The sequence below is a fragment of the Hyperolius riggenbachi genome, chromosome 2 (genome assembly GCF_040937935.1).
Source record: "Hyperolius riggenbachi isolate aHypRig1 chromosome 2, aHypRig1.pri, whole genome shotgun sequence".
Lineage (NCBI taxonomy): Eukaryota > Metazoa > Chordata > Amphibia > Anura > Hyperoliidae > Hyperolius > Hyperolius riggenbachi.
In genome coordinates, this window is record NC_090647.1 from 573,812,037 (window position 1) to 573,832,265 (window position 20,229).

Sequence of the window (20,229 nt, forward strand, 5' to 3'; positions counted from 1 at the left end):
AGCTCAGTGATGGTCAGGACCTTGGTGGAAGAGCTGCCCCTCTAGTAATGGCTGCCACTGGTGGATATTAGGACTGTAGCAGGATGGGGGGAGCTCAGTGATGGTCAGGACCTTGGTGGAAGAGCTGTCCCTCTAGTATTGGCTGCCACTGGTGGATATTAGGACTGTAGGAGTATAGGTGGAGCTCAGTGATGGTCAGGACCTTGGTGGAAGAGTTGTCTCTCTAGTAATGGCTGCCACTGGTGAATTTTAGGACTGTAGGAGTATGGGTGGAGCTCAGTGATGGTCAGGAGCTTGGTGGAAGAGCTGACCCTCTAGTAATGGCTGCCACTGGTGGATTTTAGGACTGTAGGAGTATGGGCGGAGCTCACTGATGGTCAGGACCTTGGTGGAAGATCTGTCTCTCTAGTAATGGCTGCCACTGGTGGATATTAGGACTGTAGGAGTATGGGTGGAGCTCAGTGATGGTCAGGACCTTGGTGGAAGAGCTGTCCCTCTAGTAATGTAGTAATGGCTGCCACTGGTGGATATTGTTACCGTAGGAGTATGGGTGGAACCCAGTGATGGTTAGGACCTTGGTGGAAGAGCTTATCCTCTAGTAATGGCTGCCAGTGGTGGATAATAGAACTGTAGGAGTATGGGTGGAGCTTAGTGATTATCAGGACCTTGGTGGAAGAGCTGCCCCTGTAGTATTGGCTGCTACTTGTGGATATTGTTACTGTAGGAGTATGGGTGGAGCTCAGTGATGGTCAGGACCTTGGTGGAAGATCTGTCCCTCTAGTAATGGCTGCCACTGGTGGATATTAGGACTGTAGGAGTATGGGTGGAGCTCAGTGATAGTCAGGACCTTGGTGGAAGAGCTGCCCCTCTAGTAATGGTTGCCACTGGTGGATATTAGGACTGTAGCAGTATGGGGGGAGCTCAGTGATGGTCAGGACCTTGGTGGAAGAGCTGTCCCTCTAGTAATGGCTGCCAGTGGTGGATATTAGGACTGTAGGAGTATGGATGGAGCTCAATGATGGTCAGGAGCTTGGTGGAAGAGCTGTCCCTCTAGTAATGGCTGCCACTGGTGGATATTAGGACTGTAGCAGTATGGGGGGAGCTCAGTGATGGTCAGGACCTTGGTGGAAGAGCTGTCCCTCTAGTAAAGGCTGCCAGTGGTGGATATTAGGACTATAGGAGTATGGATGGAGCTCAGTTATGGTCAGGACCTTGGTGGAAGAGCTGTCCCTCTAGTAATGGCTGCCAGTGGTGGATATTGTTAATGTAGGAGTATGGGTGGAGCTCAGTGATGGTCAGGACCTTGGTGGAAGAGCTGTCCCTCTAGTAATGGCTGCCACTGGTGGATATTAGGACTGTAGGAGTATGGGCGGAGCTCAGTGATGGTCAAGACCTTGGTGAAAGATCTGTCCCTCTAGTAATGGCTGCCACTGGTGGATATTAGGACTGTAGGAGTATGGGTGGAGCTCAGTGATGGTCAGGACCTTGGTGGAAGAGCTGTCCCTCTAGTAATGTAGTAATGGCTGCCACTGGTGGATATTGTTACCGTAGGAGTATGGGTGGAGCTCAGTGATGGTTAGGACCTTGGTGGAAGAGCTTATCCTCTAGTAATGGCTGCCAGTGGTGGATATTAGGACTGTAGGAGTATGGGTGGAGCTCAGTGATTATCAGGACCTTGGTGGAAGAGCTGCCCCTGTAGTATTGGCTGCTACTTCTGGATATTGTTACTGTAGGAGTATGGGTGGAGCTCAGTGATGGTCAGGACCTTGGTGGAAGAGCTGTCCCTCTAGTAATGGCTGCTACTTCTGGATATTGTTACTGTAGGAGTATGGGTGGAGCTCAGTGATGGTCAGGACCTTGGTGGAAGAGCTGTCCCTCTAGTAATGGCTGCCACTGGTGGATATTAGGACTGTAGGAGTATGGGTGGAGCTCCATGATGGTCAGGACCTTGGTGGAAGAGTTGTCCCTCTAGTAATGGCTGCCTCTGGTGTATATTAGGACTGTAGGAGTATGGATGGAGCTCAGTGATGGTCAGAACCTTGGTGGAAGAGCTGTCCCTCTAGTAATGGCTGCTACTTGTGGATATTGTTACTGTAGGAGTATGGGTGGAGCTCAGTGATGGTCAGGACCTTGGTGGAAGATCTGTCCCTCTAGTAATGGCTGCCACTGGTGGATATTAGGACTGTAGCAGTATGGGGGGAGCTCAGTGATGGTCAGGAGCTTGGTGGAAGAGCTGTCCCTCTAGTAATGGCTGCCTCTGGTGGATATTAGGACTGTAGGAGTATGGGTGGAGCTCCATGATGGTCAGGACCTTGGTGGAAGAGTTGTCCCTCTAGTAATGGCTTCCTCTGGTGTATATTAGGACTGTAGGAGTATGGATGGAGCTCAGTGATGGTCAGAACCTTGGTGGAAGAGCTGTCCCTCTAGTAATGGCTGCTACTTGTGGATATTGTTACTGTAGGAGTATGGGTGGAGCTCAGTGATGGTAAAGACCTTGGTGGAAGAGCTGTCCCTCTAGAAATGGCTGCCAGTGGTGGATATTAGGACTGTAGGAGTATGGGTGGAGCTCAGTGATTATCAGGACCTTGGTGGAAGAGCTGCCCCTGTAGTATTGGCTGCTACTTGTGGATATTGTTACTGTAGGAGTATGGGTGGAGCTCAGTGATGGTCAGGACCTTGGTGGAAGATCTGTCCCTCTAGTAATGGCTGCCACTGGTGGATATTAGGACTGTAGGAGTATGGGTGGAGCTCAGTGATGGTCAGGACCTTGGTGGAAGAGCTGTCCCTCTAGTAATGGCTGCCTCTGGTGGATATTAGGACTGTAGGAGTATTGGTGGAGCTCCATGATGGTCAGGAGGTTGGTGGAAGAGTTGTAGCTCTAGTAATGGCTGCCTCTGGTGTATATTAGGACTGTAGGAGTATGGATGGAGCTCAGTGATGGTCAGGACCTTGGTGGAAGAGCTGTCGCTCTAGTAATTGCTGCCACTGGTGGATATTGTTACTGTAGGAGTATGGATGGAGCTCAGTGATGGTCAGGACCTTGGTGGAAGAGCTGACCCTCTAGTAATGGCTGCCACTGGTGGATATTAGGACTGTAGGAGTATGGATGGAGCTAAGTGATGGTCAGGACCTTGGTGGAAGAGCTGTCCCTCTAGTAATGGCTGCCTCTGGTGGATATTAGGACTGTAGGAGTATGGGTGGAGCTCAGTGATGGTAAGGACCTTGGTGGAAGAGCTGTCGCTCTAGTAATGGCTGCTACTTGTGTATATTGTTACTGTAGGAGTATGGGTGGAGCTCAGTGATGGTAAGGACCTTGGTGGAAGAGCTGTCCCTCTAGTAATGGCTGCCACTGGTGGATATTAGGACTGTAACAGTATGGGTGGAGCTCAGTGATGGTCAGGACCTTGGTGGAAGAGCTGTCCCTCTAGTATTGGCTGCTGCTTGTGGATAGTTTTACTGTAGGAGTATGGGTGGAGCTCAGTGATGGTCAGGAGCTTGGTGGAAGAGCTGTCCCTCTAGTAATGGCTGCCAGTAGTGGATATTAGGATTATGGGTGGAGCTCAGTGATGGTCAGGACCTTGGTGGAAGAGCTGCCTGTCACGATCGGTGTAGCAGAGAGAGGGTCTGATTACCGGTGAACTGCAGTATCACCGAAAATGCAGAATATACCCGATTATCGATGATCTGCAGTATCACCGATAATCCGATATAACGCTAACCTCTGAACACCTGAGTAGTGTAAGTGCTTGGTGCAACAGTAATACCTTGAGGACTAAGCCTCAGAAACAAGTGCCGTACAGTATGAAGTACTGCAGCAATACAGGTTCCTTCCGAAGGCCTGGACTCTCCCGGGGGAGGAGTCAGGTGGAGCGTAGGAAGGACAGAACGTGAGTGACACCTAGGAGAGAGTGTCACTAACAGATCTGGGAACTGCCTCTAACAGTAAGGTCAGTTCTCGAAGTCAGGCAAGCCAGGTCGTAACACACGGACAGATACAGTACAGATTCAGAACGCAGAGGCGGAGACTAATAAACAAGCAGGGTTCGGCAACAGGGTATCAGAAATATCGGGGTACAGAATCAGGAGTCAGATGCAGAGTCTAAGAGCGAGCCGAGGTTCGGCAACAGGGTATCAGAAATATCGGGGTACAGAATCAGGAGTCAGATGCAGAGTCTAAGAGCGAGCCGAGGTTCGGCAACAGGGTATCAGAAATATCGGGGTACAGAATCAGGAGTCAGATGCAGAGTCTAAGAGCGAGCCGAGGTTCGGCAACAGGGTATCAGAAATATCGGGGTACAGAATAACAAGCTTGAGGAACCTGAGGAGCAGGTTCCCAATGAATACAGGATGGGCCCTGGGGCAGTAAATACAGAGCTGGCCCTGTGGAGCAGGTGCCCAGCAAATACAGAGCTGGCCCTGTGGAGCAGGTGCCCAGCACATACAGTGCTGGCCCTGAGGAGCAGGTGCCCAGCACATACAGTGCTGGCCCTCGGGAGCAGGTGCCCAGCAAATACAGAGCTGGCCCTGTGAGCAGGTACCCAACACATACAGAGCTGGCCCTATGGAGCAGGTGCCCAGCACATACAGAGCTGGCCCTATGGAGCAGGTGCCCAGCACATACAGAGCTGGCCCTATGGAGCAGGTGCCCAGCACATACAGAGCTGGCCCTATGGAGCAGGTGCCCAGCACATACAGGTATGAACTATCTCCTAGCGATAGAGATAGCTCTCAGGGTCAGGACCTTGGTGGAAGAGTTGTCCCTCTAGTAATGGCTGCCATTGGTGGATATTAGGACTGTAGGAGTATGGATGGAGCTCAGTGATGGTCAGGACCTTGGTGGAAGAGCTGTCCCTCTAGTAATGGCTGCCAGTGGTGGATATTAGGACTGTAGGAGTATGGATGGAGCTCAGTGATGGTCAGGACCTTGGTGGAAGAGCTGTCCCTCTAGTAATGGCTGCCTCTGGTGGATATTAGGACTGTAGGAGTATGGGTGGAGCTCCATGATGGTCAGGACCTTGGTGGAAGAGCTGTCCCTCTAGTAATGGCTGCTTCTGGTGTATATTAGGACTGTAGGAGTATGGATGGAGCTCAGTGATGGTCAGGACCTTGGTGGAAGAGCTGTCCCTCTAGTAATGGATGCTACTTTTGGATATTGTTACTGTAGTAGTATGGGTGGAGCTCAGTGATGGTCAGGACCTTGGTGGAAGAGCTGTCCCTCTAGTAATGGCTGCCTCTGGTGGATATTAGGACTGTAGGAGTATGGATGGAGCTCAGTGATGGTCAGGACCTTGGTGGAAGAGCTGTCCCTCTAGTAATGGCTGCCTCTGGTGGATATTAGGACTGTAGGAGTATGGGTGGAGCTCAGTGATGGTCAGGACCTTGGTGGAAGAGCTGTCCCTCTAGTAATGGCTGCCTCTGGTGGATATTAGGGCTGTAGGAGTATGGGTGGAGCTCAGTGATGGTAAAGACCTTGGTGGAAGAGCTATCGCTCTAGTAATGGCTGCTACTTGTGGATATTGTTACTGTAGGAGTATGGGTGGAGCTCAGTGATGGTCAGGACCTTGGTGGAAGAGCTGTCCCTCTAGTAATGGCTGCCACTGGTGGATATTAGGACTGTTGGAGTATGGGTGGAGCTGAGTGATGGTCAGGAGCTTGGTTGAAGAGCTGTCCCACTAGTAATGGCTGCCAGTAGTGGATATTAGGATTATGGGTGGAGCTCAGTGATGGTCAGGACCTTGGTGAAAGAGCTGCCCCTCTAGTAATGGCTGCCACTGGTGGTTATTAGGACTGTAGGAGTATGGGTGGAGCTCAGTGATGGTCAGGACCTTGGTGGAAGAGCTGTCGCTCTAGTAATGGCTGCTACTTGTGGATATTGTTACTGTAGGAGTATGGGTGGAGCTCAGTGATGGTCAGAACCTTGGAGGAAGAGCTGTCCCTCTAGTAATGGCTGCCTCTGGTGGTTATTAGGACTGTAGGAGTATGGGTGGAGCTCAGTGATGGTCAGGACCTTGGTGGAAGAGCTGTCCCTCTAGTAATGGCTGCCTCTGGTGGTTATTAGGACTGTAGGAGTATGGGTGGAGCTCAGTGATGGTCAGGACCTTGGTGGAAGAGCTGTCCCTCTAGTAATGGCTGCCACTGGTGGATATTAGGACTGTAGCAGTATGGGTGGAGCTCAGTGATGGTCAGGACCTTGGTGGAAGAGCTGTCCCTCTAGTATTGGCTGCTACTTGTGGATAGAGTTACTGTAGGAGTATGGGTGGAGATCAGTGATGGTCAGGAGCTTGGTGGAAGAGCTGTCCCTCTAGTAATGGCTGCCAGTAGTGAATATTAGGCTCATGGGTGGAGCTCAGTGATGGTCAGGACCTTGGTGGAAGAGCTGCCCCTCTAGTAATGGTTGCCACTGGTGTATATTAGGACTGTAGGAGTATGGATGGAGCTCAGTGATGGTCAGGACCTTGGTGGAAGAGCTGTCCCTCTAGTAATGGCTGCTACTTGTGTATATTGTTACTGTAGAAGTATGGGTGGAGATCAGTGATGGTCAGGAGCTTGGAAGAGCTGTCCCTCTAGTAATGGCTGCTAGTAGTGGATATTAGGATTATGGGTGGAGCTCAGTGATGGTCAGGACCTTGGTGGAAGAGCTGCCCCTCTAGTAATGGCTGCCACTGGTGGATATTAGGACTGTAGGAGTATGGGTGGAGCTCAGTGATGGTCACGACCTTGGTGGAAGAGTTGTCTCTCTGGTAATTGCTGCCACTGGTGGATATTAGGACTGTAGGAGTATGGGTGGAGCTCAGTGATGGTCAGGACCTTGGTGGAAGAGCTTATCCTCTAGTAATGACTGCTACTGGTGGATATTAGGACTGTAGGAGTATGGGTGGAGCTCAGTGATGGTCAGGACCTTGGTGGAAGAGCTGTCCCTCTAGTAATGGCTGCCACTGGTGGATATTAGGACTGTAGCAGTATGGGGGGAGCTCAGTGATGGTCAGGAGCTTGGTGGAAGAGCTGTCCCTCTAGTAATGGCTGCCTCTGGTGGATATTAGGACTGTAGGAGTATGGGTGGAGCTCCATGATGGTCAGGACCTTGGTGGAAGAGTTGTCCCTCTAGTAATGGCTTCCTCTGGTGTATATTAGGACTGTAGGAGTATGGATGGAGCTCAGTGATGGTCAGAACCTTGGTGGAAGAGCTGTCCCTCTAGTAATGGCTGCTACTTGTGGATATTGTTACTGTAGGAGTATGGGTGGAGCTCAGTGATGGTAAAGACCTTGGTGGAAGAGCTGTCCCTCTAGAAATGGCTGCCAGTGGTGGATATTAGGACTGTAGGAGTATGGGTGGAGCTCAGTGATTATCAGGACCTTGGTGGAAGAGCTGCCCCTGTAGTATTGGCTGCTACTTGTGGATATTGTTACTGTAGGAGTATGGGTGGAGCTCAGTGATGGTCAGGACCTTGGTGGAAGATCTGTCCCTCTAGTAATGGCTGCCACTGGTGGATATTAGGACTGTAGGAGTATGGGTGGAGCTCAGTGATGGTCAGGACCTTGGTGGAAGAGCTGTCCCTCTAGTAATGGCTGCCTCTGGTGGATATTAGGACTGTAGGAGTATTGGTGGAGCTCCATGATGGTCAGGAGCTTGGTGGAAGAGTTGTAGCTCTAGTAATGGCTGCCTCTGGTGTATATTAGGACTGTAGGAGTATGGATGGAGCTCAGTGATGGTCAGGACCTTGGTGGAAGAGCTGTCGCTCTAGTAATTGCTGCCACTGGTGGATATTGTTACTGTAGGAGTATGGATGGAGCTCAGTGATGGTCAGGACCTTGGTGGAAGAGCTGACCCTCTAGTAATGGCTGCCACTGGTGGATATTAGGACTGTAGGAGTATGGATGGAGCTAAGTGATGGTCAGGACCTTGGTGGAAGAGCTGTCCCTCTAGTAATGGCTGCCTCTGGTGGATATTAGGACTGTAGGAGTATGGGTGGAGCTCAGTGATGGTAAGGACCTTGGTGGAAGAGCTGTCGCTCTAGTAATGGCTGCTACTTGTGTATATTGTTACTGTAGGAGTATGGGTGGAGCTCAGTGATGGTAAGGACCTTGGTGGAAGAGCTGTCCCTCTAGTAATGGCTGCCACTGGTGGATATTAGGACTGTAACAGTATGGGTGGAGCTCAGTGATGGTCAGGACCTTGGTGGAAGAGCTGTCCCTCTAGTATTGGCTGCTGCTTGTGGATAGTTTTACTGTAGGAGTATGGGTGGAGCTCAGTGATGGTCAGGAGCTTGGTGGAAGAGCTGTCCCTCTAGTAATGGCTGCCAGTAGTGGATATTAGGATTATGGGTGGAGCTCAGTGATGGTCAGGACCTTGGTGGAAGAGCTGCCTGTCACGATCGGTGTAGCAGAGAGAGGGTCTGATTACCGGTGAACTGCAGTATCACCGAAAATGCAGAATATACCCGATTATCGATGATCTGCAGTATCACCGATAATCCGATATAACGCTAACCTCTGAACACCTGAGTAGTGTAAGTGCTTGGTGCAACAGTAATACCTTGAGGACTAAGCCTCAGAAACAAGTGCCGTACAGTATGAAGTACTGCAGCAATACAGGTTCCTTCCGAAGGCCTGGACTCTCCCGGGGGAGGAGTCAGGTGGAGCGTAGGAAGGACAGAACGTGAGTGACACCTAGGAGAGAGTGTCACTAACAGATCTGGGAACTGCCTCTAACAGTAAGGTCAGTTCTCGAAGTCAGGCAAGCCAGGTCGTAACACACGGACAGATACAGTACAGATTCAGAACGCAGAGGCGGAGACTAATAAACAAGCAGGGTTCGGCAACAGGGTATCAGAAATATCGGGGTACAGAATCAGGAGTCAGATGCAGAGTCTAAGAGCGAGCCGAGGTTCGGCAACAGGGTATCAGAAATATCGGGGTACAGAATCAGGAGTCAGATGCAGAGTCTAAGAGCGAGCCGAGGTTCGGCAACAGGGTATCAGAAATATCGGGGTACAGAATCAGGAGTCAGATGCAGAGTCTAAGAGCGAGCCGAGGTTCGGCAACAGGGTATCAGAAATATCGGGGTACAGAATAACAAGCTTGAGGAACCTGAGGAGCAGGTTCCCAATGAATACAGGATGGGCCCTGGGGCAGTAAATACAGAGCTGGCCCTGTGGAGCAGGTGCCCAGCAAATACAGAGCTGGCCCTGTGGAGCAGGTGCCCAGCACATACAGTGCTGGCCCTGAGGAGCAGGTGCCCAGCACATACAGCGCTGGCCCTCGGGAGCAGGTGCCCAGCAAATACAGAGCTGGCCCTGTGAGCAGGTACCCAACACATACAGAGCTGGCCCTATGGAGCAGGTGCCCAGCACATACAGAGCTGGCCCTATGGAGCAGGTGCCCAGCACATACAGAGCTGGCCCTATGGAGCAGGTGCCCAGCACATACAGAGCTGGCCCTATGGAGCAGGTGCCCAGCACATACAGGTATGAACTATCTCCTAGCGATAGAGATAGCTCTCAGGGTCAGGACCTTGGTGGAAGAGTTGTCCCTCTAGTAATGGCTGCCATTGGTGGATATTAGGACTGTAGGAGTATGGATGGAGCTCAGTGATGGTCAGGACCTTGGTGGAAGAGCTGTCCCTCTAGTAATGGCTGCCAGTGGTGGATATTAGGACTGTAGGAGTATGGATGGAGCTCAGTGATGGTCAGGACCTTGGTGGAAGAGCTGTCCCTCTAGTAATGGCTGCCTCTGATGGATATTAGGACTGTAGGAGTATGGGTGGAGCTCCATGATGGTCAGGACCTTGGTGGAAGAGCTGTCCCTCTAGTAATGGCTGCTTCTGGTGTATATTAGGACTGTAGGAGTATGGATGGAGCTCAGTGATGGTCAGGACCTTGGTGGAAGAGCTGTCCCTCTAGTAATGGATGCTACTTTTGGATATTGTTACTGTAGGAGTATGGGTGGAGCTCAGTGATGGTCAGGACCTTGGTGGAAGAGCTGTCCCTCTAGTAATGGCTGCCTCTGGTGGATATTAGGACTGTAGGAGTATGGATGGAGCTCAGTGATGGTCAGGACCTTGGTGGAAGAGCTGTCCCTCTAGTAATGGCTGCCTCTGGTGGATATTAGGACTGTAGGAGTATGGGTGGAGCTCAGTGATGGTCAGGACCTTGGTGGAAGAGCTGTCCCTCTAGTAATGGCTGCCTCTGGTGGATATTAGGGCTGTAGGAGTATGGGTGGAGCTCAGTGATGGTAAAGACCTTGGTGGAAGAGCTATCGCTCTAGTAATGGCTGCTACTTGTGGATATTGTTACTGTAGGAGTATGGGTGGAGCTCAGTGATGGTCAGGACCTTGGTGGAAGAGCTGTCCCTCTAGTAATGGCTGCCACTGGTGGATATTAGGACTGTTGGAGTATGGGTGGAGCTGAGTGATGGTCAGGAGCTTGGTTGAAGAGCTGTCCCACTAGTAATGGCTGCCAGTAGTGGATATTAGGATTATGGGTGGAGCTCAGTGATGGTCAGGACCTTGGTGAAAGAGCTGCCCCTCTAGTAATGGCTGCCACTGGTGGTTATTAGGACTGTAGGAGTATGGGTGGAGCTCAGTGATGGTCAGGACCTTGGTGGAAGAGCTGTCGCTCTAGTAATGGCTGCTACTTGTGGATATTGTTACTGTAGGAGTATGGGTGGAGCTCAGTGATGGTCAGAACCTTGGAAGAAGAGCTGTCCCTCTAGTAATGGCTGCCTCTGGTGGTTATTAGGACTGTAGGAGTATGGGTGGAGCTCAGTGATGGTCAGGACCTTGGTGGAAGAGCTGTCCCTCTAGTAATGGCTGCCTCTGGTGGTTATTAGGACTGTAGGAGTATGGGTGGAGCTCAGTGATGGTCAGGACCTTGGTGGAAGAGCTGTCCCTCTAGTAATGGCTGCCACTGGTGGATATTAGGACTGTAGCAGTATGGGTGGAGCTCAGTGATGGTCAGGACCTTGGTGGAAGAGCTGTCCCTCTAGTATTGGCTGCTACTTGTGGATAGAGTTACTGTAGGAGTATGGGTGGAGATCAGTGATGGTCAGGAGCTTGGTGGAAGAGCTGTCCCTCTAGTAATGGCTGCCAGTAGTGAATATTAGGCTCATGGGTGGAGCTCAGTGATGGTCAGGACCTTGGTGGAAGAGCTGCCCCTCTAGTAATGGTTGCCACTGGTGTATATTAGGACTGTAGGAGTATGGATGGAGCTCAGTGATGGTCAGGACCTTGGTGGAAGAGCTGTCCCTCTAGTAATGGCTGCTACTTGTGTATATTGTTACTGTAGAAGTATGGGTGGAGATCAGTGATGGTCAGCAGCTTGGAAGAGCTGTCCCTCTAGTAATGGCTGCTAGTAGTGGATATTAGGATTATGGGTGGAGCTCAGTGATGGTCAGGACCTTGGTGGAAGAGCTGCCCCTCTAGTAATGGCTGCCACTGGTGGATATTAGGACTGTAGGAGTATGGGTGGAGCTCAGTGATGGTCACGACCTTGGTGGAAGAGTTGTCTCTCTGGTAATTGCTGCCACTGGTGGATATTAGGACTGTAGGAGTATGGGTGGAGCTCAGTGATGGTCAGGACCTTGGTGGAAGAGCTTATCCTCTAGTAATGACTGCTACTGGTGGATATTAGGACTGTAGGAGTATGGGTGGAGCTCAGTGATGGTCAGGACCTTGGTGGAAGAGCTGTCCCTCTAGTAATGGCTGCCACTGGTGGATATTAGGACTGTAGCAGTATGGGGGGAGCTCAGTGATGGTCAGGAGCTTGGTTAAAGAGCTGTCCCTCTAGTAATGGCTGCCAGTAGTGGATATTAGGATTATGGGTGGAGCTCTGTGATGGTCAGGACCATGGTGGAAGAGCTGTCCCTCTAGTAATGGCAGTCTCTGGTGGATATTAGGACTGTAGGAGTATGGGTGGAGCTCAGTGATGGTCAGGACCTTGGTGGAAGAGTTGTCTCTCTGGTAATGGCTGCCACTGGTGGCTATTAGGACTGTAGGAGTATGGGTGGAGCTCAGTGATGGTCAGGAGCTTGGTGGAAGAGCTGTCCCTCTAGTATTGGCTGCCACTGGTGGATATTAGGACTGTAGGAGTATGGCTGGAGCTCAGTGATGGTCAGGACCTTGGTGGAAGAGCTGTCGCTCTAGTAATAACTGCCACTGGTGGATATTAGGACTGTAGGAGTATGGGTGGAGCTCAGTGATGATCAGGACGTTGGTGGAAGAGCTGTCGCTCTAGTAATGGCTGCCACTGGTGGATATTGTTACTGTAGGAGTATGGGTGGAGCTCAGTGATGGCTAGGACCTTGGTGGAAGAGCTGTCGCTCTAGTCATGGCTGCCACTGGTGGATATTGTTACTGTAGGAGTATGGGTGGAGCTCAGTGATGGTCAGGACCTTGGTGGAAGAGCTGTCGCTCTAGTAATGGCTGCCACTGGTGGATACTGTTACTCTAGGAGTATGGGTGGAGCTCAGTGATGGTCAGGACCTTGGTGGAAGAGCTGTCCCTCTAGTATTGGCTGCCACTGGTGGATATTAGGACTGTAGGAGTATGTGTGGAGCTCAGTGATGGTCAGTAGCTTGGTGGAATCGCTACCCCTCTAGTAATGGCTGCCACTGGTGGATATTAGGACTGTAGGAGTACGGGTGGAGCTCAGTGATGGTCAGGTCCTTGGTGGAAGAGCTGTCCCTCTAGTAATGGCTGCCACTGGTGGATATTAGGACTGTAGCAGTATGGGTGGAGCTCAGTGATGGCCAGGACCTTGGTGGAAGAGCTTATCCTCTAGTAATGACTGCTACTGGTGGATATTAGGACTGTAGGATTATGGGTGGAGCTCAGTGATGGTCAGGAGCTTGGTGAAAGAGCTTATCCTCTAGTAATGATTGCTACTGGTGGATATTAGGACTGTAGGAGTATGGGTGGAGCTCTGTGATGGTCAGGACCTTGGTGGAAGAGCTGTCCCTCTAGTAATGGCTGCCACTGGTGGATATTAGGACTGTAGCAGTATGGGGGGAGCTCAGTGATGGTCAGGACCTTGGTGGAAGAGCTGTCCCTCTAGTAATGGCTGCCTCTGGTGGATATTAGGACTGTAGGAGTATGGGTGGAGCTCAGTGATGGTCAGGACCTTGGTGGAAGAGCTTATCCTCTAGTTATGACTGCTACTGGTGGATATTAGGACTGTAGGATTATGGGTGGAGCTCAGTGATGGTCAGGAGCTTGGTGAAAGAGCTTATCCTCTAGTAATGATTGCTACTGGTGGATATTAGGACTGTAGGAGTATGGGTGGAGCTCTGTGATGGTCAGGACCTTGGTGGAAGAGCTTATCCTCTAGTAATGGCTGCCACTGGTGGATATTAGGACTGTAGGAGTATGGGTGGAGCTCTGTGATGGTCAGGACCTTGGTGGAAGAGCTTATCCTCTAGTAATGGCTGCCACTGGTGGATATTAGGACTGTAGGAGTATGGGTGGAGCTCAGTGATGGTCAGGACCTTGGTGGAAGAGTTGTCTCTCTGGTAATTGCTGCCACTGGTGGATATTAGGACTGTAGCAGTATGGGTGGAGCTCAGTGATGGCCAGGACCTTGGTGGAAGAGCTTATCCTCTAGTAATGACTGCTACTGGTGGATATTAGGACTGTAGGAGTATGGGTGGAGCTCAGTGATGGTCAGGACCTTGGTGGAAGAGCTGCCCCTCTAGTAATGGCTGCCACTGGTGGATATTAGGACTGTTACAGTATGCGTGGAGCTCAGTGATGGTCAGGCGGAGCAGTGCTTTTCAGCGCTGCTAGCTTTGGGCGCAGCCAGCGCCGCCATAGACTGTAATGGGAATCAGTCTATAGCGGCGCTCAGTGAGTAACGTCGGCGCTGTCAGAAGACGGAGCCGAAGTTGTTTAAAAAACACAATAATTCGGCCTCCAGCAATCGCTGGAAGCCGAATTATTTCATTCCCCCACTATCCATGTCGGCCTGGAGGGGGAATAGTAATTAAAACGCCCCGGACTTGTGCAGAAGCAGGACCAGCCATTTAACAGCTGGATCCTGCGCCCAAGTCTACCAGCGCCGTATTCAAATGTACGCATGGTCAGGACCTTGGTGGAAGAGCTGTCCCTCTAGTATTGGCTGCTACTTGTGCATATTGTTACTGTAGGAGTATGGATGGAGCTCAGTGATGGTCAGGACCTTGGTGGAATCGCTACCCCTCTAGTGATGGCTGCCAGTGGTGGATATTTAGTAGCACTATGGATTATGGGCAGTGACTAGGTGGTAAGCGGGTGGGCGGGTGGTACAGCACAAATGCCTCACTCCTTCCACCTTTTTGTCACAGAGCACCTCAGAGGAAAAATGACAACTTTGTTCGCATCAATCTGAAGAAGAAGTCCCATGTGAAGAGCTTTGTGCTGAACGGCAGCCGGCTGAGGAAGCAGGTATCCGCCACCTTTCTGTAGAGTTATTACCGTGCAGGGCCCCTCCTTACGCTATATTACATATTGTGTGTGTGTATATATATATTGTATTCATTTATATTGTATATTTATTTGTCTTGTTTGTCAGATGTGGAAGCAGAAGTGGCAGAAAAAGGGGGAACATTTCGGCGGAGGAGGAAAATATTCCAATCGTAGCGGAGATACCTGTTTCCATTGTGGACAAATGGGTCACTGGGCATCTCAGTGTCCTGGGAAAGGTACAGTTACTAAACTGCATGTAGGATGACAGGAACCTAACCCTAACTCTACAGCATACACAACCCTAACCCTACACTACAGCCAATCACTAATGGGCCTGTGCAGAGTACACTGCTACACTACAGCCAATCACTAACGGGCCTGTGCAGAGTACACTGCTACACTACAGCCAATCACTAACAGGCCTGTGCAGAGTACACTGCTGCACAACAGCCAATCACTAACAGGCCTGTGCAGAGTACACTGCTGCACAACAGCCAATCACTAACAGGCCTGTGCAGAGTACACTGCTACACTACAGCCAATCACTAACAGGCCTGTGCAGAGTACACTGCTACACTACAGCCAATCACTAACAGGCCTGTGCAGAGTACACTGCTACACTACAGCCAATCACTAACAGGCCTGTGCAGAGTACACTGCTGCACAACAGCCAATCACTAACAGGCCTGTGCAGAGTACACTGCTAAACTACAGCCAATCACTAACAGGCCTGTGCAGAGTACACTGCTACACAACAGCCAATCACTAACAGGCCTGTGCAGAGTACACTGCTACACAACAGCCAATCACTAACAGGCCTGTGCAGAGTACACTGCTACACTACAGCCAATCACTAACAGGCCTGTGCAGAGTACACTGCTACACTACAGCCAATCACTAACGGGCCTGTGCAGAGTACACTGCTACACAACAGCCAATCACTAACAGGCCTGTGCAGAGTACACTGCTACACAACAGCCAATCACTAACAGGCCTGTGCAGAGTACATTGCTACACTACAGCCAATCACTAACAGGCCTATGCAGAGTACACTGCTACACAACAGCCAATCACTAACAGGCCTGTGCAGAGTACACTGCTACACTACAGCCAATCACTAACAGGCCTGTGCAGAGTACACTGCTGCACAACAGCCAATCACTAACAGGCCTGTGCAGAGTACACTGCTACACTACAGCCAATCACTAACGGGCCTGTGCAGAGTACACTGCTACATAACAGCCAATCACTAACAGGCCTGTGCAGAGTACACTGCTACACTACAGCCAATCACTAACAGACCTGTGCAGAGTACACTGCTACACTACAGCCAATCACTAACGGGCCTGTGCAGAGTACACTGCTACACTACAGCCAATCACTAACAGGCCTGTGCAGAGTACACTGCTACACTACAGCCAATCACTAACAGGCCTGTGCAGAGTACACTGCTACACTACAGCCAATCACTAACAGGCCTGTGCAGAGTACACTGCTACATAACAGCCAATCACTAACAGGCCTGTGCTGAGTACACTGCTACACTACAGCCAATCACTAACGGGCCTGTGCAGAGTACACTGCTACACTACAGCCAATCACTAACGGGCCTGTGCAGAGTACACTGCTACACTACAGCCAATCACTAACAGGCCTGTGCTGAGTACACTGCTACACTAGAGCCAATCACTAACAGGCCTGTGCAGAGTACACTGCTACACAACAGCCAATCACTAACAGGCCTGTGCAGAGTACACTGCTACACTACAGCCAATCACTAACGGGCCTGTGCAGAGTACACTGCTACACTACAGCCAATCACTAACGGGCCTGTGCAGAGTACACTGCTACACTACAGCCAATCACTAACAGGCCTGTGCAGAGTACACTGCTACACTACAGCCAATCACTAACGGGCCTGTGCAGAGTACACTGCTACACTACAGCCAATCACTAACAGGCCTGTGCAGAGTACACTGCTACACTACAGCCAATCACTAACAGGCCTGTGCAGAGTACACTGCTACACTACAGCCAATCACTAACAGGCCTGTGCAGAGTACACTGCTACACTACAGCCAATCACTAACAGGCCTGTGCAGAGTACACTGCTACATAACAGCCAATCACTAACAGGCCTGTGCAGAGTACACTGCTACATAACAGCCAATCACTAACAGGCCTGTGCAGAGTACACTGCTACACTACAGCCAATCACTAACAGGCCTGTGCAGAGTACACTGCTACACTACAGCCAATCACTAACAGGCCTGTGCAGAGTACACTGCTACACAACAGCCAATCACTAACAGGCCTGTGCAGAGTACACTGCTACACTACAGCCAATCACTAACAGGCCTGTGCAGAGTACACTGCTACACTACAGCCAATCACTAACAGGCCTGTGCAGAGTACACTGCTACACTACAGCCAATCACTAACAGGCCTGTGCAGAGTACACTGCTACATAACAGCCAATCACTAACAGGCCTGTGCAGAGTACACTGCTACATAACAGCCAATCACTAACAGGCCTGTGCAGAGTACACTGCTACACTACAGCCAATCACTAACAGGCCTGTGCAGAGTACACTGCTACACAACAGCCAATCACTAACAGGCCTGTGCAGAGTACACTGCTACACTACAGCCAATCACTAACAGGCCTGTGCAGAGTACACTGCTACACAACAGCCAATCACTAACAGGCCTGTGCAGAGTACACTGCTACACTACAGCCAATCACTAATAGGCCTGTGCAGAGTACACTGCTACACTACAGCCAATCACTAACGGGCCTGTGCAGAGTACACTGCTACACTACAGCCAATCACTAACAGGCCTGTGCAGAGTACACTGCTACACAACAGCCAATCACTAACAGGCCTGTGCAGAGTACACTGCTACACTACAGCCAATCACTAATGGGCCTGTGCAGAGTACACTGCTACACTACAGCCAATCACTAACAGGCCTGTGCAGAGTACACTGCTACACTACAGCCAATCACTAACGGGCCTGTGCAGAGTACACTGCTACACTACAGCCAATCACTAACGGGCCTGTGCAGAGTACACTGCTACACTACAGCCAATCACTAACGGGCCTGTGCAGAGTACACTGCTACACTACAGCCAATCACTAACAGGCCTGTGCTGAGTACACTGCTACACTACAGCCAATCACTAACAGGCCTGTGCAGAGTACACTGCTACATAACAGCCAATCACTAACAGGCCTGTGCAGAGTACACTGCTACACTACAGCCAATCACTAACAGGCCTGTGCAGAGTACACTGCTACACAACAGCCAATCACTAACAGGCCTGTGCAGAGTACACTGCTACACAACAGCCAATCACTAACAGGCCTGCGCAGAGTACACTGCTACATAACAGCCAATCACTAACGGTCCTGTGCAGAGTACACTGCTACACTACAGCCAATCACTAACAGGCCTGTGCAGAGTACACTGCTACACTACAGCCAATCACTAACAGGCCTGTGCAGAGTACACTGCTACACTACAGCCAATCGCTAACAGGCCTGTGCAGAGTACACTGCTACACTACAGCCAATCACTAACAGGCCTGTGCAGAGTACACTGCTACATAACAGCCAATCACTAACAGGCCTGTGCAGAGTACACTGCTACATAACAGCCAATCACTAACAGGCCTGTGCAGAGTACACTGCTACACAACAGCCAATCACTAACAGGCCTGTGCAGAGTACACTGCTACATAACAGCCAATCACTAACAGGCCTGTGCAGAGTACACTGCTACACTACAGCCAATCACTAACAGGCCTGTGCAGAGTACACTGCTACACAACAGCCAATCACTAACAGGCCTGTGCAGAGTACACTGCTACACTACAGCCAATCACTAACAGGCCTGTGCAGAGTACACTGCTACACAACAGCCAATCACTAACAGGCCTGTGCAGAGTACACTGCTACACTACAGCCAATCACTAACAGGCCTGTGCAGAGTACACTGCTACACTACAGCCAATCACTAACAGGCCTGTGCAGAGTACACTGCTACACAACAGCCAATCACTAACAGGCCTGTGCAGAGTACACTGCTACACAACAGCCAATCACTAACAGGCCTGTGCAGAGTACACTGCTACACAACAGCCAATCACTAACAGGCCTGTGCAGAGTACACTGCTACACTACAGCCAATCACTAACAGGCCTGTGCAGAGTACACTGCTACACTACAGCCAATCACTAACAGGCCTGTGCAGAGTACACTGCTACACAACAGCCAATCACTAACAGGCCTGTGCAGAGTACACTGCTACACAACAGCCAATCACTAACAGGCCTGTGCAGAGTACACTGCTACACTACAGCCAATCACTAACAGGCCTGTGCAGAGTACACTGCTACACAACAGCCAATCACTAACAGGCCTGTGCAGAGTACACTGCTACACAACAGCCAATCACTAACAGGCCTGTGCAGAGTACACTGCTACACTACAGCCAATCACTAATGGGCCTGTGCAGAGTACACTGCTACACTAAAGTTAATCACTAATTTTTTGTTTTTTATTTACCCTGAACTTGAATACGCTCTTACTAGGTCTGGTGGGAAGGAGTGCAAGTTCTTGGATAAATGTAGTGCTGGGAACACACGATACATTTTTCCTGTTCGATTTTCTGCTAGATCATTTTCTTCCGCTCAATTCTCTTATCTTCCGCTTGTTCTTCATATCTTTTTCCATTCACTTCTATGAGGAATCGAGCGGTAAAACGATGGAGAGGAATGTCGGACATGATGGAATTTATCAATCAAACATATCTATGTAACGGTAAAACGTATTGTGTGTTCCCAGCATTAGAGGCCTCAGAGGACGACCCTTCTCCAGCTGTCATATGGGACAATCTGGAGATCAGTCTCTCCTGGGGAAGCATTAATTAAAGCAATGTTTAAAAGCTCCCTTTGCCCCCTCTGCTTGCTGGATCGGTCAAAACCAGCCTTATCAGCCTGCCGACAGACTCTACCCACACGGGCAAACTGTCATCAAAACGGTCGCCCCGACCCGTAGTTTGAAGAAATCAGGCGTGTGTCTATGTAGCTTAATAGGTGTGGGCAATTAAAAAATCACACCTGAAAGCAGATAAAAAAGAGATACGTTTACTTAGTTTTTGCATTGTGCATCTCTGTGTTCCACACTAAGCATGGACAACAGAAAGAGGAGACGAGAACTCTCTGAGGACTTGAGAACCAAAATTGTGGAAAACATCAACAATCTCAAGGTTACAAGTCCGTCTCCAGAGATCTAAATTTGCCTTTGTCCACAGTCCACAACATTATCAAGAAGTTTGCAACCCATGGCACTGTAGCTATTCTCCCTGGGCGTGGATGGAAGAGAAAAATTGATGAAAGGTTGCAACGCAGGATAGTCCGGATGGTGGATGAGCAGCCCCAAACAAGTTCCAAAGAAATTCAAGCTGTCCTGCAGGCTCGGGGAGCATCAGTGTCAGCGCAAACTATCCTCAACATTTATATGAAATGAAACGCTATGGCAGGAGACCCAGGAGGACCCCACTACTGACTCAGACCTAAAAAGCAAGACTACAGTTCGCCAAAATGTACCTGAGTAAGCCAAAATCCTTCTGGGAAAACGTCTTGTGGACAGATGAGACCAAGATAGAGTTTTTTGGTAAAGCACATAATTCTACAAAAAGAAGAACACAGTACCAACAGTGAAATATAGTGGAGGTTCAGTGATGTTTTGGGGTTGTTTTGCTGCCTCTGGCACTGGGTTAATGTGTG

General features: G+C 50.3%; 1 protein-coding gene across 3 annotated transcripts in view; it reads left to right on the top strand.

Annotated features, from left to right (window-relative positions):
* The window catches only part of RECQL4 (RecQ like helicase 4), a 219,395-nt gene that overhangs the window by 78,629 nt on the left and 120,537 nt on the right, over positions 1 to 20,229 (top strand). For all 3 annotated transcript variants that reach the window (XM_068271053.1, XM_068271055.1, XM_068271054.1), the window contains exons 8-9: positions 14,314 to 14,413; positions 14,541 to 14,670. In XM_068271053.1, the coding sequence (XP_068127154.1) occupies positions 14,314 to 14,413; positions 14,541 to 14,670 (230 nt within the window). The remainder of the gene's footprint in view (positions 1 to 14,313; positions 14,414 to 14,540; positions 14,671 to 20,229) is intronic.